This window comes from Bos indicus, chromosome 26, assembly GCF_029378745.1.
Source record: "Bos indicus isolate NIAB-ARS_2022 breed Sahiwal x Tharparkar chromosome 26, NIAB-ARS_B.indTharparkar_mat_pri_1.0, whole genome shotgun sequence".
Classification (NCBI taxonomy): Eukaryota; Metazoa; Chordata; class Mammalia; order Artiodactyla; family Bovidae; genus Bos; species Bos indicus.
The window spans coordinates 24475763-24492328 of NC_091785.1; the positions used below are offsets into that span (position 1 = coordinate 24475763).

A 16566-nucleotide genomic window follows, 5' to 3' on the forward strand; every position below is an offset into this window, starting at 1 on the left:
CAGCAGATGCTGCCATGCCCACGGTGATTGCTGAGGAGCTGGGGGGATGCAAGAAGCAAGGTGAACAAGGAAACAGGATTGAGCCCAGACAGCTGGGTGCACACGAAAGAAATGAATTCAGCGAGCCCAGAGGCTTGCCTCCTTCCATACACAGAGTGCTCACTTCCTTAACTGGATATCTGGTCTTTGATGTTCAGACCGCCTGCTCCCTTTGTTGCAAACTTGTATATAGCCTGACCCCCACTACCCGCTCAGAGCAGTTCTCTCAGAGATCCTGACGCGCTGTTTTCCGGGCTCAGGGTCCTGAACATTCCCACCGAACAAAACAACTCTCCACTTTCAGGTTGTGACTGTACTTTTCAGTCGACAACGGTCAGGATGTGTTCACAGCCTGCAAGCCGGAGCCTTGGGGAGTGGAGTGCAGAGGTGGAGGCCCAGAGTGTGCGTGGGGGGCAGGGAATCCTCAAGTTGGGAGGCCGCCAAGTAGAGGAACCCCAGTTCCTGCACTGGGATCTCTTGGGAAGGGCGGTGAAGCTGAGAAGAGAGGGGGTGACCCTGCCATCTCCAATAGCGATTCTCAGAATGGTCTGTGTACCCCTGGCCTTGGAACCACCTGGGCTGATTCAGACCACAGGCCTCCTCAGGGTCCTTGCTGTGGGAAGCCCTGAGATCGGGTCAGCGACAGTACTGCCCCAGGGGCGCAGCTCTGTTCTGTTGGGAAGCCCACACCTCCCCCACTCCCTGCCCCTTCCCCAAAAGTCTGCGGGTCTGCACGCTGCTCCACAATTCATGGTCCTATCACAAGTGGGGGATGGCCAGGGAGGGTGGGAAGTGTGTTTTCTGGCACTTGCTGACTGCTTTAAACTGTCAACCCTCACTAATATCTAAGGTAAAAATTTACGTGTTCTATTTACCTTTAGGGCCTTGAACTCCCATGTCACCTAAAATAAGAGAGACATGAAAACTGTGAGATGTGGTGAGAAGCCAAGGGCTATTCTCTCCTAGAGGTCAGTGGACAGCATGTAAATGACATTCCATAGTGAGCTGGCGTGTGGCGTGGCTTCCTCTCCATCACCATCGGTGTCTCCTGGGCTCGTCACTCGCCTCTCTTAGACGACACTTTAGCTCCCTTCCCATTCTAAGATATTCTGACGGTAGAGCCAGTTCTCAGCCCTCCCAACAGATTCTGTAAGATCTTTCCACTGCTCATCCTTTAGTTTGAAAAATAAAAAGTTTTCCAACCCCTCCCCCCCCACCCAATCCCCACCCCCAGAAAACTTGGCTCCAAGTGCAGGAAAAGGGCTCCATCCACTGCGATACCTTTAGGCCCAGGGCTTCCTCGGAGATTTCCTACAAGAGACAGCAAAGCCAGAGTTAGCTGCACATCTTCTGTGTCACACACACACAAGCACAACACACACATACCTGAAGGGGATCAGGGGCATGGTGGGATGAAACAGGCTAGGGCTAGCTACCTGATTCTAAAGTATGCAGGCTGGACAACGCTCCCCAGCTCTCAAGTTTTCTAACCATAAAATGGGATACCAATATGGGTCCTCCCTCCCTCCCAGAGCTGTCAAGAGAGCTGAGTGAGGAGCGCTGGGGATTGCCCTAAACAGACACCACTCCACATACAGGAGCCAGGACTGGGAGCTGCTGGCCTTTCCCCCTGTGATGTGCTCACCATTTTCCTGTTCTGTCATCAGCCTGACCTTCATGAATTGCCAGACGTCCTCCAGATTGTAGTCGTCAAGCTCAGATTTTCCTAAACCTTCCCCCAGCCTGGGCGCAACCCCCTGCACAGAGTCCTGGCTGCTCCTCTCCATCTTCTCGTTGTAAGACAAGCGGCCCCGCATTTTCTCCAGCTCCTCCACACGTGCCTTCAGTTTCCTCACCTCCTCGGCTGGAACAGACACACAGAGACAGCATCAGCACAGGAGCCTGCCAGCCAGTGCCCTCCTAGTGCTCCAGGGGAGGCTGAAATGGGGGCTGTGGAGTGGTGGCTTCTTCACGCTGGAGGGACATTTTACTGGAATATTTTTGGGGAGATAGTCTGCCGTGGCTACCAGCAGGTTGATCTACTCAAAACTGGAACTGAGCCTTGAAGAAGCCTGGCCATGGTGACAGAGCTGGCCCTCAAGTCTCGCAAGGCAGCTGGTGTGAGAGTCAATGGAACGTGGAAAGTAGAAAGGCTGTGAGAGGTCTGACCTGATTATTAAGGGCAGCCAGGTGCTTGGAGCAGGATGCCACTGGCATGGGGCCCTGGGCCCCTGAGAACCAGAAGCTGTCTTAGAGACTCAGCTCCGCCATGGAGAAGTCACAGGACCTTGATCAGGGGCCTCCTGGAGCCCCAGCCTCCTCATCTGCAAGAACAAGGGGTCTGCACCCATGATCTCAGGCCCCTTGGCACCTGACACTTGGGATACTTGCTGGTTCCTGCCCTTCTGAACAGGCAGCGGGGAGCTGCCACACGTACCCAGAGCGATAAGGCCGAAGAGCAGCCCCAGGAGCAGTAGCCAGGTGAGCAGCAGGCCCAGCAGCCACTTCCACCAGCTGCACCAGGAGCCACAGGGGCACCAGGTAGGCGCTGCCCCCCACGAGCCCTTGCCCCCTCCACCAGCGGCCCCACTGCCAAGGGCACCGCCGCTGCCGCCGCCGCCTCCACCACCACGGCGGTGGTCGTAGCCGTGGATGTCTGTGGAAGAGAGGGCAAGGGTAAGGTGAATGCCGGCGGCTCGTGCCCCGCCCCCTCCCTCCAAATTCTCTAACTTGTGGTGATTTCCTGCAGGCCTGAGTGAATATGAGTGGGCTTGCAGGTAGGTCCCTGTGGCTCCTGGAATAAACATGGAGCTGTGGTGGCTGGTGCTGAGCAGAGGTCTGACAATCCTGGGCTTGAGCTGTGTGAGCCTGAGAAGGTCCCTTAAAGTCCCTTAAGGTCCCTTAAGGAGAAGGTCCCTGTTTCCTCTTTTTATAAAATGGAGTTCAAAGTTGACCTTTCTTCATGAAATGGATGTTAAATGAGATAAGGCATGCAGCGTAATTCGCAGAGGATGTAGCAGAGAGCATCAGGGTTAAAATTCTTGATTATTAATATGGATCTGCCACCACCTTCTGCATTTCACTAAGCCCAAATCTGAATAATCCCCATCTCCACATCTCAGTTCACAAGCCTCTTTCTTTGTAATCCCCACAGTGCCTAGAACTATACTCAGCACTTAAAGGGTGGCCAGGAGGCTTTTTCTTTCTTTTTAGTGAAAGTGTATTTTGTTTTTAATATCTAAAGTGGGCCTATACTCCTTGATTTCCTTCTCTCACAAGATGATGGGAGCAGGTGAGGAAGGTGTAAGGGACTGGAGATGTGTGTGATCTTAGGGTCACCTTGAAGGTGTGTGGGCAAGGGGAGGAGAGTGGTTTGTAAGACCCACCAGTAGCCCTGCTGTATTGCTCCTGCCATGTTGACAGATCCTGGACAGATAGTTGGCACCCAGGCAGTAGGCACCCAGACAGTGGGCGTTCTGCAGGTACAGTGTGACTGTGAGCATGTCTCCTGAGCTGAGCTCCTTCTGCAGCCCTGCTTTGGCCCCCAGCCAACCCCTCCACCGCCCTCCACCCCACTCCCTTTGAAGGCTTTTGGGGAAACTCTAGAGCTAGGGTGTTCATGTGTGCACTGGCTCCAGGCTAGGGGGCTGTTATCTGGTCCATTCACCATCGCCAGCTCCTCCACTCCTGATGCTGTGGGACCCGCCGCTCTTACTCACCTGCAGAGGCCCCGTTGCCCTTTGCAGTCACAGTCTTCACATCTCCTGAAAGAAATACCGAGATCACTGTTTTGGCTGTGCCCTTAAACTGCAGGAGCCCACAGGATGGTCCAGCCTGTGCGTAGACCTGGAGAGGGGCTTGAAGTAGGTGTGCCCCAGGGACCTCGTGGAACAGCCGTGTGCAGGAACACCATTAACTCAGTCCTCACGGATCTCATACTGCAATAATTATGTTGATGAAGACTTGGCTTGGCAAACAGTTCACAGGGGGCAAAAATACACTGTAATAAACTTTTGTGACCTTAAAGCCCAAGACATTTTTTGGAGGATGTACTAGGGGTGACCATGGCATTCAAACAATAAATGTGCTTGTGAGAAATGACTCTTGATGTCTTGGTTAAAAGGCTTTGCACACAGGTTCCTAACCTGAACTGGAAGGAAAAGAAAGGCAAAGATGGGCTGGGAGGAGGGCTGAGAGTGAGTCCCAGATGCTATACAATCACTGAGTTTGTGGGTGTATGTGAGATTTTCTGGAAAAAGTGTTTACAGCTTTCACCAGGTTCTGAAAAGGGTCCTTTGGCTCCACAACCCAACCTCCACCCATGTAAGGAACTGCTAATTTAGAAGACCTAGCTTCAAATAATCAAAGAAGAAACACGTAAGTATCTCGAAAAAAAAAAGTAGAAGACTTAGTGTTACACCTTGAGAGGATTGTAATTGATTTCATTTGCATTAAAAAAAAAATGTTCCGTGGCTTAACTTTTCTCTTCCTTTATTGAGCTCCCTGAAATCCATGATTTGGAGAGATTCACAAGAACCACCATGTGAAGAAATATGGTAATCCAGGACAGAATCCAGGTATTCAGGAAGAAAAAAAAGCTAGCAAGTGGTTTGCAAAGCTTTTTTCTATGAGTTCTGAAAGTCATGGGAGGACTAGTAAGGGCCACAGGAAGTCTTTGCTTCCATGATAAGCACACACGAATCAATAGGGGAGTTTGGGAAAATGCAGTCTCTGACACAGTAGGTCTGGGTTAGGGCCCAGGACTCTGCATTTCTAACATCCTCTTGGCTCTGATGATACTACTGGTCAGGACCACACTCTGAGGTCTGAGGTCTCGGAAGACAGATCAATGACAGACGGAACGGCCAAAGTGGACAGCGATCAGATTTGCTCTTACCGTTAGCTTCTGACACTAGGTAGGTGTCGGTGTATGCAGCTTGTTTTTCCTTTTTTAGGGTGTCCTCTGAAAAAGAAGCTGTGCACACAACCCGTGATGATCCTGGATCTTCTCTCCCCACTCCCCCACCCACATCCTTTCCCGCTTGCAGAGGTGGAGGTTGGCCTGGTAGGAAGAGGGCCCTGCTTTCCTGGGGTTAACCCCCCCGCCCCAGTCTGGGCCTGTGGTTAGGTAACTTATTATTGCCCAAAGACCCTGTTAGGAGCTCTTTGCTGGAATTTTCCTAGCTTGTCTGCATTCAAGGCAGACCCCGGGACATTACTCAACAGACAGTTTTCATTTGAATGGAGTGACTATGGTTTCATCACTCAAACATCTCATACCACCTTGCTAGGACATTTGCCTACACTGTCTTTCTTCCAAAACCTGAGTCTCATGGGCTCCCACGTACTTGCAGCGACGCTGGCTGGGGAGGCTGTAAAGACCTTCCCGCTGTCCTTGGTCATGATCAGCAGCTCCATCTCCTTCTTGGCGGGCGTGTTGTCCTTCTCCAGGATCAGGAATTTACAGTCCTTGTGCAAGAGGTCATCATTCTGGACATTTGTGGTGCTGGCTGGAGAGGAAAGAAGTGGGTGATGAGGATGGAAAAGGTGGAGGGAAAGGAAAAGGGAAGAAGTAACCAGGAGAAGAAAAGGAGGGTGGAGGAAAAGAAAGGGATAAGTGGGTGTGTCTGAGGGGCTCCTGCTCTCGCTGACACTGACAGCCATTACTGAGAAGCATCTTGGGGACCAGAGACATCTTCCCCTGCGTGGCTGGGCCTGGCCATCAGGAGGTTGGGTCAACATCAGAAGCACTGGGGGCTGGCCTGAGGGGCTGGCTCCCATCTGGACTCTGTAGGATCTTCAGTGAATAGGCCAAAGTTGGTATGCCAGGCAGGCCCTTCTTTAATTAATTGGTAGGTTCATTTCTGATGGAAAGTCTCAAGTGTTTGCATGCTGAGGGAGCTTTTCCAGACCACCGCATCCAGCATGCACACATCCCTGTCTCTACCACCTCACTATGTCTGTCCTTCAACTACGTGTCATATTCTGTAATTACATTGTATACTTTGTCCACTTGTCTGTTATCCACTTTGAACTGTCAGCCTGGGGAGAATGGGAACTTAGCCTCTTCATCTGTGTCTGCATAGCGCCTGCCTGTTCAGTCGCTAAGTTGTATCAGACTCTTTGCAACCACGTTGACTGTAGCCCACCAGGCTCCTCTGTCCATGAAATTTTCCAGGCAAGAATACTGGAGCAGGTTGCCATTTCCTCCTTCAGGGGATCTTCTCAACCCAGGGATAGAACCCTCATCCCCTCCATCGGCAGGTGGATTCTTTACCAGTGAATCACCTGGGAAGCCCCTGTGTCTACTCCTGGCACTCAGAACACTGTCTCACACAAAGCAGGTGCTTGGTAAACAGGTTTTGGATGGATAACTTGTTGAATGGAGGGAAACACACCAGGATCAGAGCAGCGGAGAAAACAGGCTACCATGTGTCATGTGCCGGAGTTGGTAAAGATGCCAAAGAAAGTAGGGAGGGTGTGGCAGCTTCCAGGGGGCACCTTGGCTCTTGTGGTGGGGGCTGGGCTGTGTGGGCCTGACCTTGGGCAGGTATGGAGGGTGGAGCTTCATGGCCCCCTTGGACAGGAAGGCCAAGGTAAGGTGAGAGGCACACCCAGCTGCTCACTTCTGGAAAAACCAAGAGGCCCTCGGGGTGAGTCCCATTTGTAGTCCCATTTGGACCCCCCATGGGTTATGTCCCCTCCTGCCACATGTGACTAAGGAACAGACCTTCCTGTGTGCTGGCCTGCCTCCGGTAGCTGGCGACAGCACTTACCTGCAGAAGTGGACACCCCAGTGCTCACAGCAGTGGGGCTCTGGGGCATGTTTTTCTTCACACCATATGCTGCAAGACAAGAACCACTGAATGAGTGGGGCACAGGAGGCAGCTCCGCACTGTGTAGAAGCAGCTGACCTGCCCTGGAGACAGGCAGCCTCCCCAGGGGAGAGGAAGATGATAGTGAACAATAATAATGAACAGAATAATAATGAATCATGAAATCAACTCTCTCCAGCCATGGGGACAACAACTTAGATGAAACTTTGTATGATATAATCCTCATCCTTGGAGGATTGTCCCAAAGGCCACCTCCTCAATGAAGACCTCTTAGACTCCCCCCTCCCCAAACACACACACACATCTACTTCCCTTCTGAACTCCTACAGTACCAACACCTGCTCGGTACACCTTGATTCATGCTCTGTTACAGGATCCCCCAAATGTTTCATATGTGTGAGATGTTCACTCTTTGCGACCCCCTGGACTATATAACCTGCCAGGCTCCTTTGCCCATGAGACTTTCCAGGCAAGAATACTAGAGTGGATAGCCACTCCCTTCTCCAGGGAATCTTCCTGACCCAGGGACTGAACCCAGATCTCCCACACTGCAGGCAAATTCTTTAGCATCTGAGCCACCAGAGAAGCCCTCCAACTAAACAGTAAGCAAGTTGCGGGCAAAGGCTGAGGCTCGTGCCTCTTCTGCCCTGCCTCCCCCACGTTTGCACAGAGGGGTGCACTAGAAAGTCAGCCAAATGACTGATATGCAGTGACAGCGGGCAGTTAAGGACAATGGTGAGACGTGGGGACACAGAGGACACACCCCAGCAAGGCTCTCACTCGCGTCTGAGCCAGCACTTGACCGAGACTGGCACCTCTGGTCAGTGTATGGAGGCTTGTTTCTTTGGTGGCAAAGGTCAATTGACTTTTAGGGACATTTTGGTCCCACTAATTCCATTGCTGAAAAGGCCTATTGTGAGCTATAGCTGCAAAAAGGCGTTGCTTCCCAGCCCCTAGGCTCCAAACCCCAGTTACAGACCTGTGGAGGTGGCGGCCATGCCATGGGACAGGGTGGATGAGCTGGGGGCCAGATTGTTCTGCATGCCGAACACTGAGAAGAATTGAGGATGGGTGAGAGCAGGTACATAGATGAGGCCCTCTAAGTAAGGCAGCCAGCCCCAGGAGCCCCCTAAACCACTTTCACGATGAGTGCTCTTGCATATGACAGAGATTCTGAACCTTCTCAGTTCCCACACTCTTACTGACATGGTAATTTTTTAAACACTGTTTCTTCCTCCCACTGCCCCATCCAGAAAATTCCTAAGCTCCATTTATTGACTAACTTAGGTCCACACAACTTAATAGTAGTAGTTTGCATAGGGTCTGACAGATGTTACGGTATGCCTCAAATATTTCAAATATCCCAGGGGTTCCCTGCAGGACCCGGGGATGCCTTGGTATACAGCATGGGAACTGCAGATCCAGACACAATGGCTGAGGCACCAACAGGGAAGGACCCTATTTTTCCTTCTGACTCAAGCACATAGAAGTCCCCTCACCCCCAGTAGTATTTCAAAGACTGGTTGGTTGTCCGTTTTTAACAGTGTAGAAGCTCATTCCTCCCTAGCTAACAGCTTCTTGTATTCCATCCTATCTGGAGTTTGGGGCACAAAATCCAACATCAGCCCACCCTCCTGAGTGAGGACTTTGCAGAGTAAACTAGCAAAGGCAAGAGGAAAAAAGCTTGAATCTGGTATCTGCTGGGTTTGTGGGACACTAGTTAATTGGAGGTGTTGAAATCAGAAGTTAAGAAGGTCAAGGAAAATAAAAACGGCCTACATCACTATGTGATATTAGTCGTGATATCACGAAAGAAGGCAGATTCCTTTAACAAAAGAAATGGGCTGATAACTTATTCACATATAGGCTATGATGAGTGAATAAATACTTTTAAAAGATTATACATCTGCATTGGAAGCAAAGCAGTAACATTGTTTGAGCCCCCAAGGAACTACAACATTTAAGATGCAGTTAAGTTCTTTCTAAATTAACAGTGCTTTCCACCTAAAAATGTCGCGAGCTCTGCCTCACTTAGTCCCTTTACTTCCATCTCTCCGCCTCTCATATTAGATAAAGGGACAGGCACAGAATAAGCACGTAAGTGCAGCCTCTGGCCCCCTTTTCCTTGGGGACTGAGCTGCTTCTATGATGGAGGGCAGGCTCTGGGCCTTCTAACGCAGCTCCTTGGTTACTGTTCTGTGCTGCCGTGTGTATGGAGGAAGTCCTCATGCTCTTGGTCAGGAAGAACATCTTCCCTACAAACCATTCCATTTCCCTCACTAGGCAAGAGCAACCATTTTTTTCAGGCTGGCAAGCACTGACCTGAGGAGCTGGTGCTGATTCCGGGCTGCAGAGTTGCGGAGCAGGAGGCCATGTTATTTGGAACTCCAAAGACTGCGGGGGAGGGAAGAAGGTTGGTGAGAGTACATCCACACATAACAGGGGCGAGAAGCACTGGAAGAAAGGCCAGCGTTGCACTGTGTTACACTACTGTTTTTAGGAAAACCTTGGGCTCCTGCTTTGCAGCATGGAACCAATCATTAGTCCATGGTGTGCCTTGGGTCATAATAGCCAGTGGGCAGCCGCAGGTTGGTGGGGTTTTGAATGGACATCGATTCCAGCCAAGCCCTTCTCGTTCGTGACTGCTTCATAGAGAGGGCACTTAAAACCTAGAGAAGTTAAATGATCTCTCAAGTTCACACACTTAATCCTTATATTTGTTTTCATGTTCTTTCTCATGATAAAGATATAGATATAGCTATAGATAGATACACTTTACCATATAGTCCTTTCCATAGGGGACCCACCAGAGGAATCAGCATAGAAGTTGAAGTTCCAGTGAAAAAATCTTGGGCTGCTTGGCCACAGGAAGCCCTTCTAGGAAGGCATGGGGATGGCAAATGCCGGTGGGGCCGTTCAGCTCCAGCGTGAGATGTGGAGGGGTCAGGACAGGGAGGGGCTGTGAGCCGCGAGCCACATACCTGATCCTGCAGAATAGGCATTGGTGTTGAGCAGGGATGAGCTCTGGGTTGTGATGTTGTTGTGATAGGTGCCCATGGAGGACCCCGCCGGCAACGTGGAGGACCACACGTGGGAGGGAAGGTTGGCATCCAGGATGGTTGTATCATAGGTGCCAGACACTGAAAACATACACACACCCCAGTGAGACAAACCCATTCTCCGTGCTGGGGGAGCCCAGTGGGCTTGGTTTGCCAGGACTTTCCCAGTTTAGCCCTGCAGGTCCCTAGTCCTGGCAACTCCCTCAGTCTAAGGAAACTGCAGGAGCTGGTCATCCCACTTCTGTCTGAAATCTTGTTGCTGGTGAAAACCTGATCTCTTGGGTCAGAAATTCTTGTTGGCTCTTGATGAAATTTGAAGTAGGTAAATTTTGCTCTAGGGTCCACCCATTTCTCCTGCTAAGCCCCCCTCACCACCTCCCAGTGCACTGTCCCCGCAATGGTCTCTCTCTCTCTCTGTTGCTGACCCCCGTTCACAGATGCCATGGAGCTATGACTCCTTTACAGTAGAATTCCAGACAGCAGTGCAGGAAGGGAAGTCCTCAGTTCCGAGGCCGCTCTGTACCGGTGGCAGCCTTCTCCTGTTGAATGCTCCTTAAACATTTCTTTGTGCCAACCAGGCCCAAGGGGCATGCTGTTACCCTGAGTGGCCTTGGGCGCATCTCAAATCTGAAGCCAATTCTGCCTATTTGTTACCTGAGTGGGAGTTAGCCACACCGGTCACAAACTACTCTGAGGTTTTGGTTTTATATTGAAAAACAAAAGATGACTATCTCAAGCTTTTTTTTTGTTTTTTTTTTCAGTAGTGAGAGGAAAGCTTCACCTCATATATAGCAGAACTGGCTTCTCCTCACCTCCCCCCAGGGACCTGCTGATTCATCTCTCTGCCTCCCACAGAACCCACCTTGCACTTGGCAGGCACATGATGTATGAGTGCTGAACTACACTCATCCTGCTTGTCTTCCCCTCAGTCTACCCTGCTCATTGCCTTTCCTCAGTGCCCGGTGCTTGGAATAGAGGCAGTACATAATAAATGTTTATCGGGTGAGTGAATGAAGGACAGAAAACACTACAACTTTCCCCGATATTCTTCTTTCAGGGAACCTGGCCAACACATTCCCAGGACATGTCAAGAATTTCCTGGGAGAATCTCTAGGCTCTAGAGCCAGACGATGGCCTGCATGCGGGAAGGCTGATGGAGGTGAGGTGAGGAGGATGCAGTCCACGTTTCACGCTGCAGGAAGAGCAATGCTCAGGGTTTTGCGAAGGCTCCGCTGCATCCTGAAAAGCCTGCCCGGGCACGCCTGCACCTTATTCCCTTCCTTCCACAGCAGCCTGGGGCTGAGGGGCTTACCTGACTGGGAGCTCGCTGTCACCACCTTGGTCTCCACGGTGCCTTTCTTGGGGATGGGGAGTGTGTTAGAGGAATTCCGGGTGGGGCTCACGCTTGCTGAGCGGCTCCCCTTGAGCAAACGCTTGACGTCATCCAATTCTGTCCCTGAAAGGAATCCCCCAGTTTTTCATTAGGCTTGGGATTCCTTCCCAAGTCCGTGAGTGGTGAACATTCACGGCACCCTGAGCCCCAGGGAGGACGAAGCATCCACTTCGCCTGCTGGGACATTTCTGGTTAGCCTTGTCATTTCTGCATTTTGCCAATTTATAGCACTGATTAACCTGGCACTTTGTAATGTTAATGGCCTCATAAATCTAGTGGCTCTACAAGGAGGTCAAAGTCCTCAGTAGATATTTCCTAATTAGACATCACAGGGAAGATTCTGTGGCTGGAAGACCCTGTCATCCTGGATCGAGGGGGAGCATTCACACCTGGGATAGCCAGAGAACAAGACTCCTTGAAACAAATGATTCAGCGGTGGTCTCATCCCGGGCAGAGGCTGCCTCGGGTGTGGGGTCTCTGACCTTGTATGCTCTGAAGTGTCAAAAGAAATGTGTGTCCCTTAACTCTTAAACATTACGCTGCTCTCCTGTGAATTAATTTCCAGACCCGCTGGCTGATAGGATTTGCGATGAGGAGATTCAGTGGAGTAAAACACGCTGTGCCTCCCAAGGTGGCAAAGAGAAGAGGAGGGCGGCATTGTGCAAGGGCAACGTGTGAGAGGAGGCATTTGCTGATGACATGTGCCGGAGGACTGCCAGGCACCCCCGCCCCTGAGAGCTCCCGACTGTGCTCAACAGCCCCCTCCCCAAGCCTGGAAAGACTCAGGTGAGACCGTGTCAGGCCTGGAGTTGGATCCCACGGCCCAGGCCCTGAGCTCTTGGGACAAGTCCCAGTCTCTGCTTCCTGAGCCACCCGAGCCAGCTCTTTCTCTTCCTGGTCTTTGTTCTTGGCTCCCACCCACCCACAACAGGAGTGCCACACGGTCAACAGAGACAAGGGAACCCCTGACATCTGAGATAACCAAGTTCGAACTCTCACACTTCTGCCTTCTCTGGAAGGTGAGAAGGATGTCAGACCTCCTTGAGTCCCCTCCTGCTCCTTTTCCTTCAGGTGTACCGAAACTTCCTCCCGTGTCTCTGCCCACTCGTCTCGCTGAGACCTTCCTTCAGTCTCCCTTCAAGTGACTGACTAACCCGGGAAGACTCCTCTGGCCCTGACTCCCTCTGTCCCTGAGCTGTCATGGCCGGTGCTTTATTGTCTGTGAACTACAACGCAGCAGGGACCAGGACTTGCTCAGCTCCTCGCCCCTGCACGCAGCCGTGGGCCCCTGTCACAACCTTAAACATGTTGTTTATGGCACGAGTGGCTGCGCACACACAGCGGGAGCCCTGGACTCTTGGGTCCTTCCCAGGATGGAAGCACTTACAGCGGGTAGATGGGGATGCGCTCTGCAGTCGGACTCGGATCTCGCTCTCTGTACAGGGAAGAGACGGAACAGCTGTGAATGAAGGAGCTGGGCTCACAGTGCCCTACACTGAGCTCTGGGCTGCACATTCATCTTTGGGCTGCTCTGTGATCCGGGGACAGAAAACCTAGGTGTGCCCTGGATGAGTGCTGCTTAGAAAGAGGTGTCCTCTCCTTACCCTGGATCACAACTGCACTCCCCCCGCCCGCTCCCACCCCACCAGCCGCTGAGAGCAGGAAACCCCAGGCTGAGCCTGGAGGTGCCATCATAATCGATAATAACCGACCCCTTTTCTAGGGCCCTGGAGAAGGAAATGGCAACCCACTCCAGTATTCCTGCCTGGAGAATCCCATGGACAGAGGAACCTGGTGGGCTGCAGTTCATGGGGTCGCAGACAGTCGGACACGACTGAGCGACTCAGAACAACTTCCTAGGCCCCACTCCTCTTTACCAGAACCAAGCTGCTCTCCTGTCTCTAGGGTTTCTCAGCCAATAGCAAGAGAATTCTAGTGTTTCCTTAGCCATCTTGGCCTCTTTAGGGCAGCAAGTGGGTGATTTAACATTCTAAGTTTCAACATCAATCAACTATCAAGTTATGCGTGGTTGGTATGTGCCTAACTTTCCAGGCCCCTGGGAGGCTTAGACTGGCCCTTATGAATGCCCAGGGCCTAGGAATCCTGCCTTCAGCACTGCCCTGACACACTTCTTGCCACCTTCATCAGATAAATCAAGGGCAGCTTTCTCCAGGACCACATTCCCTCCTAGGGCCTTATCCACAAGCAGTTGTGGAGAGTGTAAAACTCTCGCAGAGAACTTCGTCCCCTGGAACAATGCAAAAGAGGGGCTTGTGCTCATTTTTTTTTTTTTTTGCTGTGTAAATGCAATTACAGGACAACTTGTTAAAGTCACCCAGGAGACTGGGCGTGAAATGAGATGTGATGCTAGCACCTTCAGACAATCCACAGCAGAGTGAACCACTCCACACGCTTGCTAGACTGCTGTTAAAAGCCCACCCTTCCCAAAGGGGACCCCCAGGTGCTACAGGCTCCTTGAGGGCAGAAACCGTGGCTTATTCATTCTTTACTCCTCACTTTTCCTGGCTCATGTCTGGACACATGTTAGATGCTCAGAAAATACTAATTGGATGAATTGAACTGAACCCAGTGACAGAGATTACCTCGTGTTTGGCTCCGTCCTCTGGTTGAAGAAGATGCTGAGAAACAAAGAAAAGTAATATTAGGCATATATGAGAGGTGGCATGCTAAATATCTGTGACATGGAGGCAGACCTATTTGGGTGGGGAGGTTGTTTTCATAGTGCATTTATATCCAGATAGAAACCTTTATGGATGGTGGATGTTTAATAAATGATGCCCACATGGCCAAAGGGAAGAGAAAATTATGTAAGCCCCAGTGTGTTTAGGGTGTTAAGTTAGCAAATGAATGTTAAATTGGCTCACACTTAGAATGTTAACTAAGGTAATCATGATCCATTTGGACTGGTTGATCACATTGATTAAATGTATCAAAAGACTGCCAGGTCTTTCCTTTAGCTTTTTTTAGAGACTGTCTTGGTTTTTGCACTGTAGGCAGGTAAATAAATGAAATTATAATCACTCATATCATCAATTCTTACGCACAGTGGGAACCCAAGACTGTGGACTCAAGATTTAAGATCCCACCTCATGTTTCATTTGGTTAAAACGTGCCCCTTTAAGGCTGCTGTGGTAGAGGTGCTGGGATGCTTGATATTTGTGCATCCTCACCCCTACTCCCCTTTGTAGGAAGGTCTCTGTGGGTCCTGTGGAAGGGAAAACGCTATGATTGTTGCCTGGCCTTAGGGCTTATCTGCCCAAGCCTGAGCCTTGTATGAGAAGCTTGCCATTTCATGAGCAAAGACTTTTGACGGCAAACTGATACGTCTGACCATCCATCCCCTTAAGAAGCTTTAGGATAAAGAGCTGAGAAAAAGAGGTCAGCAGAGGTCAGACTCTTCTAGAAGAAGCCACTTAACTCATGATGCTCCCTCCCCATCCCTGCCAGGGTTGACCAACCATTTCTTTAGAAAGTAAGGATAGGACATACCAAATTCCTTCCGAGGATACTCGGGGGAAGAGTTGCCACTGGAGCTCCCTGGAGAAAGGACAAACAGTACAAATGGCCACTTAACCCAAATAGCTTCCGAGAGGGTGGGTCCTTTCTGCACCTCTGCAGCCTGGGTGTTCAGCCCAGGATTTAAGCACATTATGCCCAAGGGACTTGCTTGCGGCACTTCCTTCTGGTCACTGATCTACTTCGGTGGGACGAGGTCTGAACAAAAAACAACTGTTTCATTTCCTTTTTGTTTTCACTTCCTCAACTCTGCCCTATGCAGTGCCGACGCCGATGCCCATCTCTGATCAAATGAACGTGCTGTCGGCACCAGCAGTTCTCTGACCTTGTGCGGCTTGTTCCGGAGGTGGGGCTTGTTATGAAGAGACCAGTGCTGGCAGAGCGGCAGGGTGCACTTGTGGTGATCCCCTCCACCTGGCCTGGATTTAGAGTTCTCCCTACCCTTGGCAGCCCTGGGTCAAAATCATTTACTGGGATATCCAGAAGCAGGATACCCTGCTTTTTCATCACCAGTACCCATCTCATTCACTATTAGACCCATTTGCACCGGGCTCGTCTGTTTTCCACTAAAACTCTAGATTTATGTAGACCACCAGGAATTCCAGTAACCTTAGGAGAAGACCCCAGATGTCTTCCTCTCACCTCCTCCTTCTTGATCATGAGCTTGCCCCCTTTCTCTCTGACTTAAATGGCATTGTAATTGACTCTTCCTTTTTGTGATCTGGCTCTTCTTTGTGCATTTCCCCCCAAACTTTATCTTTCTGTGTTCTCTTCTGCTTTTGAACTCTCTTCCCTGACAAACTCCTTCAGTTTTCCAACTTCTGCTAACAACCCTTTGTGGATAACCCCACACTGGGTGTCTTGCCTTGACTTCTTCCCTGAGCCCAAGTCCTGTGTGTCCTGTTGCCTGCGAAGTAGCCCCACCAGAAAGTCATGCCAGAGGCTCTACTTTAGGACAAAATAAATTAATTCATTCAAAGGATGAGAGAAGCTACTGAGGGGAGAGAGTAGTTCTTTCTTAAAGTCTGTGGGCCCGTACCTTCATATGTTCCATGGCGGGTGACATGAGTCTTCCTCTCAAAAGTTGAGCCTGGTGAGTTGGGCAGAGTGGAGGCAGGTGAATGGGCCCTCCTGTAACTGGAGGTGGAGGCATTGCCTCGCAAGCTCCCACCTACAAGTGGGGAAAGACATAAACCCTCAGAGCACTTCACGGGGTGACATATAGTTATACTAGGTACACGCTAGTATACTAGCTTATACGCTTATACAGTTATACTAGGACACACTAGTCAGTCCTAATGAAGGAGGGCCCTGTGGAGGGGCCAGAGGCCTTCAGCAGAGCGTGACCGAAAGGGTGCTCAGAAATGGAGGTGTAATTACTGCTGCTGCCCTTTTCAAGAACCCTGAAAGGCAGGGAGGTCCTTTCTGTGTGTAGCCAAAGTGCATGGAAGTGGAGAAGCAGGATGCTTCCTAAAGACCTGGCCTGTAATTGTAGACCACTGCTGGGTGCGCTGGAATACAACCCCACATGCAAATATTTCTCCACAGGTAAGGACATATGCAGCTCTTTAGCAGCTCAGCTGTTTGCATATCTTGGGTCTTCTCTCTTCAGTGTCATTCCAAGATTTAAAAAATGACTTTGGACTCACAGACTTAGAGAATGAACTTCCAGTTGCAGGTTGAGGCGGGGTGGGCAAGGGGA

The 16566-nt window shown here is 50.7% G+C and overlaps 1 protein-coding gene across 1 annotated transcript in view; it reads right to left on the reverse strand.

Moving 5' to 3' along the window:
• Positions 1-16566, reverse strand: part of COL17A1 (collagen type XVII alpha 1 chain) — a 47112-nt gene that overhangs the window by 21455 nt on the left and 9091 nt on the right. The window contains exons 5-20 of the mRNA XM_070780785.1: positions 15904-16035; positions 14838-14885; positions 13931-13966; positions 12715-12762; positions 11247-11390; positions 9857-10015; positions 9198-9269; positions 7855-7926; positions 6816-6884; positions 5388-5549; positions 4937-5014; positions 3759-3803; positions 2477-2695; positions 1685-1903; positions 1321-1350; positions 915-941 (exon numbers count right to left, since the gene is read on the reverse strand). Of these exons, the coding sequence (XP_070636886.1) occupies positions 915-941; positions 1321-1350; positions 1685-1903; positions 2477-2695; positions 3759-3803; positions 4937-5014; positions 5388-5549; positions 6816-6884; positions 7855-7926; positions 9198-9269; positions 9857-10015; positions 11247-11390; positions 12715-12762; positions 13931-13966; positions 14838-14885; positions 15904-16035 (1560 nt within the window). The remainder of the gene's footprint in view (positions 1-914; positions 942-1320; positions 1351-1684; positions 1904-2476; positions 2696-3758; positions 3804-4936; positions 5015-5387; positions 5550-6815; positions 6885-7854; positions 7927-9197; positions 9270-9856; positions 10016-11246; positions 11391-12714; positions 12763-13930; positions 13967-14837; positions 14886-15903; positions 16036-16566) is intronic.